Here is a 17,962-nt window from a genome sequence, read left to right on the forward strand (position 1 = left end):
TTAAAGTTACCCGAGTGTGTTATATAAAACTTAGCACTGCAGCAAAGAAGAAATATTGAGCTGAAGAAAATTCCCACTGCAGATCATCTTGAAAGAAAAACCTTTCAATTCAGTTACGTTCAAACACACCATTGAAGTTGGTTGGTTCAACTGCGTAGATCTGGTGCCAGTCCTGACCATATGAGATGAAGTTTAGGTACCATGGAGCAGTAAGGATGGCATGATATCCAGCAGATGTTACTGCTGCCAATTCTTCTTGATACTTGGCTTGTATCCAGACTTCAATTATGGTATCCAAATTCAGCTGAGGAATTTAAATATACACCTACATTATGTACAGCTGCCACAAAACTCACAAAAAAGAAAAAGCAGCTAATGGTCTATGGTGATACAAGTTTAACAGTAGCACTGATAAGCAAATTCTTCCAAAATCAAGTCCAATTAAATGGAATCAGTTGGGTGTACAAAATAGTTTTATTGAAGAAAAGGCAAATTGAGCTAGTAGGGAAGTAAGAGATGGGAGAGGGATAAGCAGAAAGAGTTGTTTTAGACTAATGACAGAACCCAGAGTCTGACCACCAAAGAAAAAAAGATATAGCAAAATTATAGTCAGTAAATCGGGCTATTACTGATAACGTGAGATAATGGCTTTCAGAGTAAATGTCTATGTATGGCATAATGTTTTTTTATGTGTTGTAGTAAGGAGGATGTTCATATCCTAATATCCCTCTCAAACCTTGATAAGTGAAAAGATCTAAAAATTTAGGAATGGTGCCCTATTTTCTAGATTGTTATGCTTTAGTAGTTCATTGAATGCCCTGAAGTTAGCGATATCAGCGTCCCGGTATTACTTTACGCGGATGACGCTGTTTTACTGTCCCGCACCCCGATAGGCCTCCAACGCCTAATAGATGGGTTTTCACAGTTTATAAAAGGAAGAAAGCTCGTGATTAATAAATCAAAGACCTATATTATGGAATGTGGGAAGGGGCGTAATGGAAAGGTATCCTCTTACTTTATCGACGGGGAAAAAATCCAAAAAACTGAAAACTTTTCATATCTGGGTATCACATTTTCTAACAATAACAGCTGGAAAAGCGAGTATAAAAATGTGAGGGCCAAGATGGCGAAGAGCGCCCATGGAGTGTTTACAATGGCCACAAAACTAGGGGATAGGCGGGTTAGGGATATGCTTAAAATATTCCAGTCTAGGTGTCTCTCGACCGCACTGTACGGTGCAGGGATATGGGGCTTTGCCCCTGCACGTAGCTTACAAGTGGAGGAGAACATCTTTTTAAAAAGACTCTTGTGTCTACCTAATTCTGCCTCTAATGAAATAGTACATAGAGAACTCGGCATTCACCATCTTACCGATTTGATTCTCCTTAGACCCCTTATGTTGTGGCGATCCATCTGGATTAAAGAAGAAACATCTCTATGTAGAGCCATTATCATTGACTGCCTCTCAATGGATAATTACCTCAAGATCCCATGGATTAAATATAATCAAGATAGTTTCCAGGAGATCTTTGGCCTCGACATTAAAGTAGACAATTACGGGGCCTCTGATTTATCTAAACTTGAAATGAAGAAGTCTTTGAATCTTCTTTCTGAGAGACGGATCAGTAAGAGTGGCAACCTATCCACCTGTGTGTCATATAATGGTTTGAGTGAATTTGAAGGTTATCAACCATATCTGACCCAAGTGACTAGAATATTGCATAGGTTTGTATTAACCAGATTGAGATTGGGGATTGCCCACAATCTGGTGGCTTTCCCTACTCTTAACAGTCACCCGGTTGGACCATGCCCGTGTGATCATTCTTCTGCACAAAGCACTATGCACTTTCTTTTATTATGCCAAATGTATAGGTATATGCGAATTGCTTATCTAAAACCCATCTTTGTAAAGTTTGGAGTGAGGACTGTTAATGACTCCATGAAACTGCTTTTTAACTTGCACCATCCGGATGTCTGTTTTTATACGGCCACCTTTCTCCTTAAAGCAATCAATGTAAGGAAAAGTATGTGTTTTTAATTATTTATTAATCCCTTGCCTGTATTTCTTTGTTCTGTTTTTTAACCCTGGAAATTGTCCGAAATGTTTTTTTTTTTTTTTAAAAACCTTTATTTGAGCAAGCAGAAATGTACAAGGATGGGCCTACAACCACACGGGCCAGCCGCTAAAAAGGAGTAGACACATATCACATATGCCCGCAGAGGTAACCGTCAATCAACAATGCAATACTCCACATTATATACAGGACCAAAACAGGTTTTATGTATATGAAAGAACAAACATACAGAAAGGCGAGAGTGTATCACTGAAGGTCAGCCCAAGGGACGCAAGGGGGGGACAGCAGCGGAGGTGCAGTAGTAATATCCTAAGCACTAAGGAGTATGGAGTGGGGGGGGGGGGGGGGAGGGGGGCAGAGGTCAGGCAGAAGAAGGGGGGAAGAGCCGGAGACACCAGCTCAGTCCCTATATGAAGATTCCGGGAACGCTAGCCTAAGGAGATAGGGTAATCTCGATAGTGTCCACAAGGGGAGGAATACAAATGTCGCCACGGTATTCGTTCCATTGACCCCACACCTTCACCCATGCCCTGGGTCTACCCCTGGCCACATAGACAGTTTCCTCACGGAACATGGACCAATCCATATTATCCTCCCATTGCGAGAGGGCAGGGGGCCTGGAGGCCCCCCAGAGTTGCGCAATATCTCGCTTCGCAATCATATAGCCCAGGGTGGCCCATCTAGTCTGTGCCACCGAATAGTCCGTGGGCTCCCAAACATTCAAAAGACAGCGACGAGGTTCCGGTCGCAAGGATATCCCTGTCACCACAGTCATCAGATCAAGCACGGCCACCCAATAAGCAGCCACCATCGGGCACTCCCAAAGAATATGCAGGAAAGTAGCACGCAAACCACATCCACGCTTACACAGTCCATCGGAGGAAAAGCCCATCACCATCAGTCGCGGTCCCGTCACGTACACCCGATGAAGGATCTTCAATTGGACCAGACGGAGTCGAGCCGGTATAGCCACCTCCTTCGGAGAGGAGAGGGCCGATTGCCAATCCTCATCATCAAGTTCCAACCCATCTCCCATCCACTGTTCCCGAAGTCGGGCCAATAAGTCAGTCCGATTGTTAATCAACTTTTTATAGATCAGGGAGATAGTGCTATCAGGAAGATGTTCGTCAAGGATACGGTCTTCAAGTGGGGAAGAGTCAGGCGGAATCTCACCAGGAGCAAACACCGAAACCAAAGCGTGCCTGATCTGTAAATAACGAAAGAATTCCCGACTACTCAGGCCGTAGTCAGCCTGGAGGGCCTGAAACGGGCGCACAGAACCCTTAGAATATACATCCCCCACTTTAGAGATCCCAATCAAGTCCCAACGGTCAAAACCCTTGGAAGACCAAAGACCGCCCAGACGTTCTGAAGCATAAAGCGGCGTCGCCAACGTCAAGCGATCCTCCCAGCCCAGGCTCACATTCGCAGCACGCCACACTGTCAAAGCAGTCAAAGTAGGTCCCACAAGATGGCGCCCAGCGGAGCGAGAATAGAGCACTCTATTAAAGTCACCTCCCGGAAGCTGAAGTTTATCCATCTCAAACGCCGGGTTACGACCCGGAGAGAACATAGCGTGATTAATAGCGGACAGATGGGAAGCCCAGTAGTATCTCTTAATATCGGGGAGCGCCATGCCCCCATCGTACCACGGGATGGAAAGTTTTGCGAGAGCAATGCGCGGTCGCCCATCCCAAATAAGTTGCCTCTGAAGGCTCTCAATCTCCCGAAAATAGGTCTTGGGGATAGGATCATAATAATTCTGGAGAGCGTAGAGAAACCGCGGTAGTGACATCATCTTAAACAGGGCCGCCCGACCCAGTGGAGACAGGGGAAGTTTGCGCCAGCGGGCAACGTCCAAACGGAGCCTAAGCAACGGGGGAAGGAGATTACGATCAAAACGAAGGGACGGATCCAAGGTAACGAAAACCCCCAAGTATTTGAAACCATCCCGGACCACCTGAAGAGGAAGTCTACTCGGCAACGGAGGCAAGATACCAGATAAAACGTATACACAGGATTTAGACCAGTTGATGACGAGGCCTGAGTTAGCGCCAAAGGACGCAAGAACGTCAAATAAAACAGATAAAGACTTGCGAGGAGAAGTAAGATACAAGAGGATGTCGTCCGCATAAAGCGAGACGCGGTCTTCGAAGTCCGGGGCCCAACGAATACCTTTAAGGGACGGTTCCCAACGGAGCCAGGCCGCCAACGGTTCAAGAGCGAGCGCGAACAACAGAGGGGACAAGGGGCAACCCTGACGGGTACCCCTGCCCAAGGAGAAGGGGGCCGACACTCTACCGTTCACTACAACTTGCGCCAGAGGTTCCGCGTACAACAGCCTAACCCAGCTAATAAACTCGCACCCGAATCCAAATTTCTCAAGTGTCGCCCATAAATAGGGCCACTCCACAGTATCAAAGGCCATGGAGGCATCCAGGGACGCCAAAATGGCCGGTTCAGTCAAAAGCCCCGCCCTCGCCAGCGCGCCGTGGAGGCGACGTAAATTCAGAGCAGTGTTGCGATGCGGGATAAAGCCAGATTGATCCGGATGGACCAACTCCCCAAGAACCGAAAGGAGACGGGTCGCCAAAAGTTTAGCCAACACCTTAGGTTCAACATTTAATAGGGATATGGGCCTGTACGAGGAACAGAGGTCACGCGGTTTACCCTCTTTGGGAATGACGACGATTGTCGCCAGACGCTGATCATAAGGAAGTATGTTCCGCTCACGAGATACTAGAAACATGGCGCGGAGATACGGCGCCACCTTATCGGGGCGTAATTTGTACAACTCAATAGGCAAACCGTTCGGGCCCAGTGCTTTGCCCGAACGGAGCGATCGAACTGCATTGGCTATCTCATCATTCGTAAAAGGGGAGTCCAAAGCAATACGGTCCAAGTCGGTGACACAGGGCAAAGTGATATCACGCAGAAGAAGGCGGGAGTCAGCAACATCCCTCACAGACACGGGAGCATATACCACACGGAAATATTCCGCAAAACGATCAACAATGGCGGTCGGATCAATCACATTCTCACCACTCGCAGACTGAATCACGGGCACCACACGATTAACTCTTTCTTTCTTGTCCAACCACGCTAGGAGTTTGCCCGCCTTGTCACCCACATCGTACAATCTGCCCTGCTGCTCACGAAACATCACCTTTGCAGCGTCAGTGACCAGAGATTTATATGCAAACTGTTTTAGACCCAGGGCATGGAGTTTCTCAGGCGTGACACCAGATTCCAACTCGTCCTCCAAAGCAGAGATCTCCCCCTCAAGGTCCACCACCTCCTTCCTCCCTGCCCTCTTAGCTTCAACAATCAAGGAAAGGGCCTGTCCACGAATCACAGTTTTAAAAGCTTCCCACAGGGACACCGCCGAAGAGACCGACCCCTCATTTTCCAGGAAATATGCATCCATGGACTTGAGCAAGAGGGTACGAGTCTCAGGGGAGGAAAGATACCAAGGGTTAATGGGAGCCACTCGGCCCGCCGCCTCTACCCCAACCTCGAAACGAAGCCAGAGCGGCGAGTGATCAGAAATACCCCTCGGCAAATGTAAAATCTCGCGAACCGCCGATGATTGGGCTGCGGGCATCAGGAAATAATCCAGCCGGGACAGACTGCCATGGGCCCCAGAATGGAAGGTGTATTGGAGCTGAGTAGGATGCAACAGTCGCCAGCAGTCCACAAGGCCAAAGGTATCTAAAAACCCACCCAACCACTGCTGAGCCTGCGGGGTATCTCTAGGGGGATGGCGATCGTGAAGGCCGGAAAGCACCGAATTAAAATCACCGGCAAGAAAGAGAGTGCTATCAGGGAGATCTAACAAAACACGGCCCAAGTCAGTAAAAGTAGAGGCCTGCAAACCCGGGGGAACATAAACATTGAAGAGAGATAGGGTGCGGCCTTCATATCTACCCACCAGGACAGTATATCTCCCACGGTCATCATGGATCACCTCATCGATAGCCAGGGGGAGGGAGGTTCGAACAAGAATACCCACACCCCTAGATCCGGAGGTAAACCCCGAGTGCGCCACAAGGCGGTAGCCCCATCTATTCATTGCATAACAAACATTACCAATCAAATGGGTTTCTTGCATGAAAACAATGTCCGGTGACAAACGTCGTATACATTTTAAGACCACACTGCGCTTAATACGATCTCCCAGGCCATTAACGTTCCAGGAAAGAAATTTCAACCCTCTACCCCCCATCCCAACCTCCCGAGCCAAGACCCCTCGTCCATGAGCTAGACATCAGAAACAGCAGCAAACACAGGAGCAACTCGCCTTGAAAACAACACACAGAAAAGAAAATCTTCCCAACCCCCCTCCCCCAAACTGAAGAGAAACACCCCCCACCCTGCACCCCTGCAAAAAGCTAAAGAGCCACCCCAACCTGCAGTGTGCCTGTCGCCCAAGAACCCCTATTCTACACAAAGACCCCGGAGGAGGAAAGGTCTCCGTTCCATCCACCCCCCGACCCCAGCAAGAACAAAAATAACAAACGAAAGACAGAATGATCACAATGTAGAGGGACGCCGGCCAACACTCCTGAGAATGTATTCAAAATAAGACAAAAGAGCCGAACAGTTAGATCTCCACACCACCTTCGGCACCACCAGGGTGAGCGGCGGAGTCTGTCTCAGGAGAACGGTCAGGCAATGAGTCCAGCCAGTCATTAACAGCATCTGGCCGATCAAAGAAAAGGGTACGTCCATTGTATTCTACCCGGAGTCTAGTGGGAAAAAGCATGGCGTAACGTAGGCCCCGATCCCGGAGACGTTTCTTGGCACCACGAAACTCCATACGTTGTCTCTGAACCTGTTGGGAAAAGTCCGGGTAAAAGTTCACCGTAGCATTCTCAAAGGCCACCGGGCCCTTCACCCGCGAGGCCTGCAGGATAGCGTCCCGGTCTCTATAATGAAAAAGCTTCGCTACAATGGGTCTCGGCGGGGCTCCCGGCTTGACTTTGCCCCCTGGAACACGATGTGCACGTTCCACCGTGAAAAATTTTGTGAGACCAGAAGGGGCCAAATGGTTCAAGACCAGATCCTCAACCAGGAGATCCACCGAGTGGGGTTCAGGGTTTTCCGGTACACCAACCAGGCGAACATTGCAGCGACGCGCCCTATTTTCAAAGTCCTCCAGGCGACGGGTCATGAAGTCGTTCCCCCGACGGAGATTTCCAATCTCTGTTTGGAGCTCCGAGACATCATTCGTAAGGCTAGAGGATTTAATATCCAATGATTGTACCCTCTCATTCGTCTTGCCGAGATCAGCACGAATCAGATTCACCTCAATAGCCACGGTGTCAAGTTTGTGGGCCAAGGCCTCGTACTGTAGGCCGATGGATTCCCTCACACCCGAGATGGCGCCCATGATATCCTGTAGGGAGGGCTCCGCCGACTCTTCCAAAATTCGTTCGGACGCTATACTAGAACCAGGCAGGGCAGCTCCGGGGGACCCCTTAGAATGGGTATAACGGTCCATGACATTTGATTGAACTGGAGCTCCGCGCAGAGGTGTTTTCGTCTTGCGCGTCTCTCTGTCCCCTCTGCCCGCCATTTTGAAGATGCGTCACAGGACAAGCCACCAGGTTCGACGGGCCCGACACCCAAAGTACAGGATCAAAAGTACATAAAAAGGGGGCACAACTCGGGTAGAGGTCGCCAAGCCAGCAAATAGGTCACATGAAAGCCCAACAGCCGATCTGCCTCCAAGTCTCAGTCGCAACACGACATCCACATCCGTGGCCCAAGTCGGAACGGAATCGAAACCGAAACTTAGGAAGGGGGGACCCACAAGGCCAGATCTCCTGCCGTTGTTGTTCAATTGCAGGACGGCTACAGTACCGCACCCCGTCCCGGGCGCACCTCAAGGGCGGAGCCCAAAAGTTCAGAGCACCATATCTCAGGAATACGAGATCCAAATCGATTTCTGAAAAGTGCCAGGGTAATCAGCCAAACGTCCCCTACACGAATTCTTGCAAGAAATCAGGATTCAGCCAGGATAAAATGTCGGGAGCGGCGAGGGTCCGGAGAGCGCTGTGCTCAAGCGGCCATCTCGGATGCCCGCCAAGCTCCTCCTCTCCGAAATGTTTTTTAATGTGCTTTTATGGACATTGTTTTTTGTTCCGAATAAAGCCTTATGAAATGAATGCACTGATAACTTTAAATTGATAGACAAAAAAAGTTTAAAAAATGCTAGTTCGAGTGGCCAAAATATACTAGTATATATCCTCAAAACCTTAAAGGCACAGAGTTCACTCTCCAACAAAGGATTATAATACACAACTTTACTCTTTCTAGATTTTAAATGAGGGAGAGATTTCTAGAGCAATTGAACAACACAAATCAGTACAAGAAATATCTATGCTTGATGGTAAAGGATATACCTGATGATCAACGTAAAGTCTTTCCCCAAGTTGATCGATAAACCTGTTATTGGAATTAGTTTATATGTTAGAGCCAGATTACAATATCGTAATGATGAATACCTATTGGTGGGTAAAACAACACTAGCTTATTTTCAAAAGAATGACATTTGAATTTATTTATTGTAGAGTTTTGTATAGCGCTAGCCAGACCCGAGCGTTTTGTAGAGCTTCACAACATGGGTTAAAGCAACATAATTAGGAGGTCATACATACATTGATTCAAGGCGTAAGAGGAGGTTCTAAGTGATTAAATAATAAATACAGGTCAAGGAGACACCGAGTCACAAAAATGAGCATATGCCAGGAGGGAAAGAGGTATAAGTCGTGGTGAGGCAGCGATTCTGACCAGCAGAGTGCAGGTTTGGGCTTTTCAGCCGCAATTAACCGTTCAGGAGAGACCGGTTAAGGGAGTTGTCTTTTGAATTGTAAGAAAGAGGGGGTAGTTCTGATATGAACTAAGATGGAGTTCCAGAATTTGGGGGCATTTCCAGAGAAGGATCGTGAAACGTTTTTTGTTTGCGGATTTTCGGATGATGAGGAGTAGAGTGTTGGAGCTTCTAAGGCTTCTTGTCTGACCAGACCTCTTGAGTTTGACGGCCAGGTAGGCTGGTTTCCCTGTGTGGAGGGCTTTGTGAGTGAGGCAGGCTGTTCTGAAATTGGCACGCATTTAAATTGGGAGCCATTTTAGCTCTTTGAGTGCTGGCGAGATGTGATCAACCTTCTTTACTCCGGTGACCGTTCTGGCTGCTGCGTTGAGCGTGGATCTGAGAGGTGCTAGGTGGGATTTTGCTGTACCTGTGAGGGAGGCATTCCTGTAGTCTAGTCTTGAGAGCACCAGGGATTGAGTGGCTTGTTTGAGGTTGTTAGGCGGGATGAAGGGTTTAATTTTGTTGAGAAGCTTCAGGTTAAGAAAGGCGCTCTTGGCGGAGTTCTTAATGTGTTTGGTCATGTCAAGTTTGGGGTCGAGGGTGATTACGAGCGATTTTACAATACCCGCCAGGGTAAGATTGACGTTTAGGGCGTCGATTGCTTTTAGCCATTCTGCGATTTGGGGGTTCTCCTCTTTGTTGGAGATGAGGAGGATTTCCGTTTTGTCTTTATTGAGTTTCAGGTGGTTTTGTGATAGCCAGTGTTGGACTACTCAGAGTGTCGTTGAGTCTGAATATCATCAACGGATGATGTTTCAAGGTAGATCTGGGTGTCGTCAGCATAGAGGTGGAAGGGGATGTTCGACTTTTTGAGTATGGTGGTGAGGGGTTCCATGTAGATGTTGAACAGTTGAGGTGATAGAACTGAACCTTGGGGGACACCTCTGCTGACGGGGTGAAAGTCTGATGAAAAGTTTCTGATCTTTATTCTTTGGTTGCGGTTCTGGAGAAAGGAGGAGAACCACTTGAGGACCACCTCTTCTGCCCCTACCCTATCATGGAGTAAATTGATGAGTAGGTTATGGTCTACCGTGTCGAAGGCAGCCGATAAGTCCAGGAGAATGAGTAGGGAGCATTGACATGCATCTAGTGATTTGTGTAAGTCATCGATGACATTGAGAAACGCTGTCTCTGTGCAGCAACCTTTTCGGAAGCCTGATTAGTGGGTGTCTAGGAGGTTGGTGCTGTCTGTGTGTTGCGTCAATTGGAGGAGAACGCATCGTTCCAGGATTTTGGCTAGGAGAGGAGGATTGGAGACAGGTCTGAAGTTGTTCAAGTCGTTAGTGTCTAGACCAGTCACTTGGCTGACTTTGAGGCCGTCCAGCATGACTCCAGTAGTAAGGGAGCTGTTAATGATCTTGGTCCAGAGTGGGGCTAGAGAGAGATTGAGCTTTTTGGCTAAATAGGCCGGAATGGGATCGGAGGCATGGGAGGAGGGATTGGCGATGGAGATCATTTTGGCTATCTCTGCTTCGGAGATGGGGTTGAAGGCTTTCCAGTGTATTGGGGAGAGCTTGTGAGTGGAAGGTCCTGTCCCAAGGGACGCACTCTGGTGTGGGAGACTGCGATGGACATCAAGGGATAGCTCAATCTTTGAGATTTTGTCGTTGAAGAAGTTAGCGAAGTTCTCACACAAGTCTTTGGAGGCCAGGGATGAGGGTGCAGGGGGTTTGGATGTTTGTTGGCGAATGATCTTGAAGAGCTCCTTAGGTCTGTTTTTAGCATTGTCTAAAGCATTGCAAAAGAAAGAAGACTTTTCATTCTTGATGTGTTTGTTGTACATCCCGCGTATTATTTTTAGTTGTTCTCGGAGGATTGGGGACGGGTTGTTCCACCAGAGTCTTTCGGCGGCTCTTAGTTGCCTTCTTTCAGAGTTTATGTCTGTGTTAAACCAGGATCTAGATGGGGTGTTTCTGACTCTTTTTAGTTTCAGAGGCGCTGTTTCGTCTAGAATGTCTTTCATAGTTGAATTGTAGTGTGAGGTGAGATCTGTTGTGGTAAGATTCTCTGTGGGAGTGAGAAGGAGAGAGCTTATCCCGACTTCCAGGTCCGTCAGAGGGATCTGAAATAGATTTCTCACCCATTGAGGGGGGTCCCGCTTGGGGGGATGGCCTAGGAGCAGTTGGTTGATATTGAATAAGAGGATGTGATGGTGGGACCAGTTAACGGGCAGGATGTGGTCGATCGTGACTATGTCAGGATGGGCAATAATGGCATCAAGGATTGATCCTCCTTTGTGGGTTTCCTCTCCGCAGTGTTGGGTGAGGTTGTTGTTATGCAGGAGCTCATTCAGGGTTTGGATCAGCAGGTTATTTTTGTTGTTCCAGTGAAGGTTGTCACCTAGAATTAAGTCGGTGTTGTCGCGAAGTGAGCAGTGGGCTATCAGGTCGGATAGATGTTCACCGAATGCGGCGGTGTGGCCAGGCGGGTGGTAGAGTAATGGTTTGTACTCTCGTCTTGATGGTAGCGGTTAGACATTCAAAGATGTTGTAGTTGAAGGTGTCTGTTTTGGTCACAGAGATGCTGGTCTTGTGTATGATAGCTACACCCCCACCTTGCTGATCTTTTCTGTCTTTATTGATGATCACAAAGCCTGGGGGTACAAGTAAGTCCATGAATGGTGAGGAGTACTCATTAAGCCAAGATTCGGTGATGAAGGGGATGTCAATGTCATGAGTAAGGATGGTTTCTGCGAGCTCAGTTGCTTGTTTGGTAGCTGATCTGCAGTTTATGAGCATGCACCTGGTGGAAGGCAGCCCATTATTGATTTTCTTCATAAGGGGGCCCTGGGGATGATCGTGAGGAAGGATGGGGTATGCCCCCATCCTTCCTCACGAAAGCTGCAATATATCTACTTCATTTCCAGATTGGGATGAAACATCCATACTTTGTCTACCACTTAGTTCACTCACGGAGTAACTCCTACGACCTGGTGAAACTGGGAGGGGAGTGGTCTCTTCTAAATCCTGTGATGACTTGGATCTCGGCTTTAGTGGAGAGAGAGGAGGCAGTGTCATACAAGGAGACATTGCCGGACTAGATCTTTTGGGTCTCCGAGTCTGGTTAGAGAGAGGGGTTGAGATCAGATTGCACCCCTGCACTTTAGCGGATCTTTGATGATTACAGCTGGAGAGAGTCTGGGACGGATGCGAGCGCGGGTTGCGCTCTCTAAGTGTATTAAGGTTCAGTAGGATATCTTGGAGGCCCAGGATCACAGTTTCTATTTGGCTTTCTAGCAGAGTGAGACGCTGAGTCATTTTCTTAGGGGGGAATGGGCAGGGTGGTTCCGGTAGGGGGAGAGCTTGTCCGAGTTCGGCCTTTTTATGGTGCCGGTGGTGTCTATGCTACCACTGTGGGTGGCCATGGGAGGGGGAGGTGAGGAATCGCGCTGTGGAGTTGGCGTACTCATGTGTGTGGATGGAGGGAGGGTGCAGGGAGTCGTATCTAGTGGGATAGGGTCGGTGGTTACTGGTTGGGGGTGGGATTGTGAAGAGGGAGGGGGTGGGCATCGGATGATATGGGGTTTGAGAACCTCAGAAGTAAATTGGCTGTTGTGAGGGTGGGGGTAAGGACTGTGCGTGTTGGGATCGAGGAGGAAGGGGTGGGGGCAGGTGTCAAGGAGGGGAAGGATGTTGTTATAGGCGTGGGATAGGATTTTGGAATCCCATTGCAGTGCGATGTGTCCAAGGCTAGGTGGTGAGACGGTCGGGGGAGGCGAGCATGAGAGTGAACATTGCGTAGCGAGGGAAAGAGGGAGTGTAATGCCTCTAGGTTGTCGTTATTGGCTTGGATTAGGACTGTGCCGTTAGGGTAAATGGTCACCGAGGTGTTGCCGCTGCGCAAAGGGCGATTGGGTGCTGAGAATGTCAGTTTGCGGCTGTGGGGGGTGTTGGTGGATTTAGAAATGTGGAGATGTGATCTGAGAATGGAGTTCCAATTTTCCGGTCTGCCCGAATGGATAATGAGATCCATTTTCAGCTGGCCTCTGGAGGAGCAGTGGTAGATGTCCGAGTGTTTCTGGGTGTTGTTTAATCAATTTGTGTTTTAAGTTTCTCTTGCTTTGGTGGAGAGGCTAGGGGGGAAAATGATGGCGAAGGAGTTCGGGCATTGGGGTTTGAGGCGGTTGAGAGCAGGAGAGCGGAGGGTGGTTGGTGTGATAGAAGGCACTGTGACCGTTCGATTTCAGCTCCGCCTGCTTGGGTGTGGATAGGACTATCTATTCCGTTAGGAGGCTAGAGCGTGACTGCTATGTGGGAGAAATGGGTGCTCAGCTGTTGATTCAATGTGGTTGTATGTCGTTCTGGGAGGGCTTGGGGTGGGGGGGTTGCTATGAACAGGAATGGATGCGAACTCCTGTAGGGTGTAGGGGGTTGAATTAAAGCCAGGAGGGGGTCAACATCCTGGGTACAGGAATCATAGATATGGGGGGGCTAGATGACGAGTGCTGTTTTGAATGCCTGTGCGGGATTGATGTCGGGATCAGCGAGACACAATGGAGGAGTAGGAAGAGATGAGGAGATTGATAGTGTTATTGACCGAGTGGACATAGGTTGTGAGCTGCCATTTTAGGGTCAGGCATCGCAGTCACAGGACATGCAACTCTATATATCCAGGGACAGCGTTTCCACAGGGACTGATTCAATGGGAAGACCCTGTCTCTGGGGGTGGATCTGGTACTCACCAGAAATGCCAAAATTGCTTGTTGGTTGATGAGATTAGGGCGCCGCCATTATGAGTCAGGCAATAGATCCACTGTGATTGCTGCCTGGTGGGCATTGGGGCTAGCCAGGATATAATAGGGCGCTGTGGGCGGAAGGTGGATGTGCAAAACGTGACCAAAAGTGAACGTCGGATGGAGGGCATTAATTAATTCCTCGGCGCTACGGAGGTTAATGGGAGCAGGGCGCCGCCATTTTAGAGACAGGCAGAGAAACCCACGTGACTGAAGTGGTTGGAGCTGCAGACCGGAGCTTCTGGGCTTCCAACAATCAGGCAGGAGTTGGAGGGACAGTGAGCGGGTGGAAAGGGCTCCAGCGGGCTGGGTATCCGGCGAATGTGGGGTTTAGTGGACGGAGGAGGCCGCCATGTTTGGCTCAGGCAGCACACTCGCGAGCCCCGTGTCCCCCGTTGTTGGATGCCAGTTTCACAGGTTCCAAGGAAGATAGTCAATTCAGGCAGGCATCGGATGCAGGAGTTTGCTTTCCGGAATCAGATAGACGCTGTGTGTTTGGGCAGTTAAGCTCCGGAAGGAAGAGAGGAGGCTTAACTGTAGTAGGCCGCCATTTTGAGTCAGGCAGCGCAGCAGCGGGTCCCTTGACTCTCGTTGTTGTAATCCAGAGTTGGCGAATCAGCAGTTCTCGCTTTGGGGACTGTGGATGAGTCCCGGGGCGGTTTGCACGGCCGGTGAGGCTGGAGTCTTAGGTTGCAACGGCAGGGTTGAACTTGATGCTACGGAGTCAAGCTTCACTGTTTAAAGGTGGCTCTTGTGGTTGTGTTGGTAGGTTCTGCAGTTTCTCATTGTAAGTGTTGCTTTTATTTTGCAATGAAAACTTGCAACCAATTAGCAATTTATGGGCAATTAAAGGTATCTTGGAGTCTTTGTCCCGTAGTATGTCCTTTTTGTTAAGCATTAGCAATAGGTACTGGAGATTCAAGCAAAATATGAAAAGTGGGAACACACACTATTCTAAGTCTTTGTATTTTGAAATGTTCTGTATTTTTCGCAGTGCCTGTACACATTCTATATCAATTTCTCTACCATGATGCTGCAAAATACATTTATTCCATAGTTCCAATGCAATTGTGCACAGTGCAGATATTAGTTGTAGTACCCAGAATGTAGGATTTAAAAAATATATATATTTAATCACTGACATATTTCCTTGTTTTCCATAATTAGCAAAGGTTATGCTGGATCACAGAAACTGAACATTATTAGAACAGTATTCTGTGGTGAAGCGAGCAGTAGTAGACATTTAAACATTTTTATAATCCTGAGGAGCTGCTGATCTGTGTAAATAGGGAAGCATCCACAAGATAGTGGAGGTACATCAATGTTTTTCTAGTTGCCGGCATATGTCGCCAGTGCTAAGCCTTCAGCAAAACAGGTCAGCAATTGAAAGGTTCGCTACACATCAGTCTGAGCCTCGCGCTTTAAGTGGTGGCACGCTCTTCATAACTGTAACTTAACAATGCTGTGGGCAGCTACTGTGGGCTATTGGTATACTCCTTTACAGATCATCATACAAGAGCAAAAGGCCACCCAAGATCCAGGCGAAACAAAAACCTTAAGAACATTGCTGTCTTTCATCAATTCATGTGCAATCAGCCATGAAAGCGAGACATAATATTGTATAGCTTAATCAGAGCCACTAAAGTGTCCTTTGGAAAACTTGTTCTGAATAATGGTGATTGCTATCCATACTTCACTTGCAGGAGGGCATTCACCATCAGGCTGAAAAAAAGGTTTTATATGTTTTGCACAAGTTGAAAGAGATGATAGCAACAATGAATGTGAAGTATGAATGCCACACAGACTGTAATGACCAGCATCTGAACATGGGGCATAGATAACCTCAACCAAAGTGGCAAACGTCCAGTACACAGTTAAGTTTGGACATAAGTGAAATAATAGCCATTCTACTTTTAGTGCTGATGTTCCTATTGATTAGCTATGTGGTACATTAAGCAGCAAACAGGAGGGTTCCTAAATAAATTATGGTCATATGACATCCGTGGAAAGTGAACCAAACTATCAATCGATAGCAGTGCACTATAAAATGCCAGGAGCCGACCTCCAGCTCACTGCATTGATACCAAGGGCATTGGAAAGTAGTATGAGGCAACTGTTTTTAACACACTACTACACTGGTATGGTGACAGCTTTTTAATTAAGAAAGGGAGCGCACCAGAGAGGGATCTATGGGCAACTCATAACACCTTACACATCATCCTTATGCATACAGGGAGCCACTATGGATCAGCCAATACTGGAGTCATGCGGTTATGGGGAAGGCGGTGATAGTCAATTCCGGAGTGGCAGTATCTTGCAACATTGCAATTTTTGATATTCCATTTGGATTTCCCAAAACAGACTCCAACATATGACAAAGATAACACTAATGACAAAATAGACTTCATTTGATAAGGAAGAAATTGGTAGGGTAACCATCTTTATTAGTCACTGCAGTAAAATGGCCTATCTTGACCACATTCTTATCCGGGGTAGCATAGAAATGCAAGAGCATAGCAATGCTACCAGCATTTCCAGATGTTTGTTGTATTTGAAAATACACTGGCTTCAGTTGCCAAATATCATGGAGCTTGACGTGGTTGCTCACATCTTAAAAATATCTTCACTTTGGATTAAGCTTCAAGTAGCTCTGATCCACCCGTTGCCGGAGGTCGAAAATATTGTGAAAAGGCTTGAGACTCTAGAATTGGCTTGGCGTTCAGGAGAAGTATAGTTTAGGATGTTATCTGTGTAACTGTATCAAACTAAGCCACAAAATCCAATTAGGCATATGTGGGCAAGAACACAAAAAATAGTGATGAAAGTACAGCGTCTGTAGGACCCTACACATACAAAGAGAATGGGCTGAAACACCTGAAGGGAGAAGTTGTACTTGGATGTTTGGAGAATAGTAGTGATTTCGTCATTTCTCTTAGAGAGAATATTTAATGGCAATTAGTAAGATCATATGTGTTTGATAAAGGCTTTTCCAGAAGCTGTGTCAATCTAGCATACTTGCAATGAGAAATTAATGCACTGCATCATGTAAATAATAGCACATCGATCAGATTACAATCCTTTAAAAACAAATTAATATAAAAGGATAGTTTAAAGAGCCATACATTTAGCAGCATTAGCTGCACACAACTAATACTAATCCCTATTGGATAAGGCAGTGGAGTAATGTACTCCGTGTTTGGAGGGTCGGTCAATAGCTTAAATTGGTAGCTATTATTTGCAAGAGTTTGGGCCAAATTCTAAAGCCATGACTATAACCTTATCTCCAGCTTTCTTTCAAAGTCAGCAAATTGGCTTCTGTATCACATCTTCCATGGTCTCCTGAGGCTCTTGATAGAAGAAAGATGCACACGAGGACGACTTTGTCCAACAAAAGAGGACATCAAATGTCCTGGGAGACAGGGATCCTAAATGGCTGAAGATAAGACATCTGGTTCCACGAGCCACAACATGTCATTGCATCCTGCATAATTGGAATCATGCCATGAGCACTGCTTGGACACATCAGACAATAAGTCTGAAATCACCACCACAATATGATACAAGTCTGGGCATGGAAATGAAGCCTCGACTTTGTAATGGACAATACTCGTTCAAGAAAGCGGGACAGGTCACTGCCCTGCCCAACTCTTAATTCAACATCAACTCAATGACAATCTCAGATAGAAAAGGATCCAAAAATATTTTTCTAGGTTGCTTGTTGACTGATAGACCCTGTTTTTGTTTAGAGAAGTGATATTATTTGGTGGAGGGTGTTCAAAGCCTCCCAAAGAGAAAGCGACCAGGAACTCTTCCAGATTGAAGCATTGCACAGCTATCCGGTTGAAGATTCAGGTGGAGAGGAGCATCCTGGACTAATGCCAGTCATCCTATGCCAAAGATTTCAGTACTGTCCTGTAAACACTCCAGTTGTGGAAATAGATATCCTAAATAGGGCTATAACTGAATGAATCTCAGGGCCCCCCCATTCTGAAAGATTCATTGGTAAGGTGGACCCCCAGAATAGTACACAAACCCACAACTCCCATCTGATCCTCTCCGAAGAACCAGGAATAAAACTTCAAAACCACCCTCATCATAGGAACACTCAATGGCCTCTAGATCCAACAGTTCCTACAGCTTTACTAGAAGTTCTTAAATGAGGCAGGATAGAAGTAGAAAGATTATGAAGCAGAGAAAGATGGACCAGGAAGCCCGAAGCCATGACCCATCTCTAGCAGTGTCCTTCTATTTTTTTTTTTTTTAGAATTAGCAGTTTAT

General features: G+C 47.2%; 1 protein-coding gene across 3 annotated transcripts in view; it reads right to left on the minus strand.

The window, feature by feature from the left end:
* The window catches only part of HEXB (hexosaminidase subunit beta), a 353,508-nt gene that overhangs the window by 52,223 nt on the left and 283,323 nt on the right, over nt 1-17,962 (minus strand). Inside the window, exon 11 of one of the 3 annotated variants that reach the window (XM_078675257.1) lies at nt 130-304. The exons of the other annotated variants lie outside the window; for them this stretch is intronic. Coding sequence (XP_078531383.1) covers nt 130-304 — 175 coding nt within the window. The remainder of the gene's footprint in view (nt 1-129; nt 305-17,962) is intronic. 3 annotated transcript variants of the gene reach the window in all.

This window comes from Lissotriton helveticus, chromosome 2_1 (genome assembly GCF_964261635.1).
Source record: "Lissotriton helveticus chromosome 2_1, aLisHel1.1, whole genome shotgun sequence".
Classification (NCBI taxonomy): domain Eukaryota; kingdom Metazoa; phylum Chordata; class Amphibia; order Caudata; family Salamandridae; genus Lissotriton; species Lissotriton helveticus.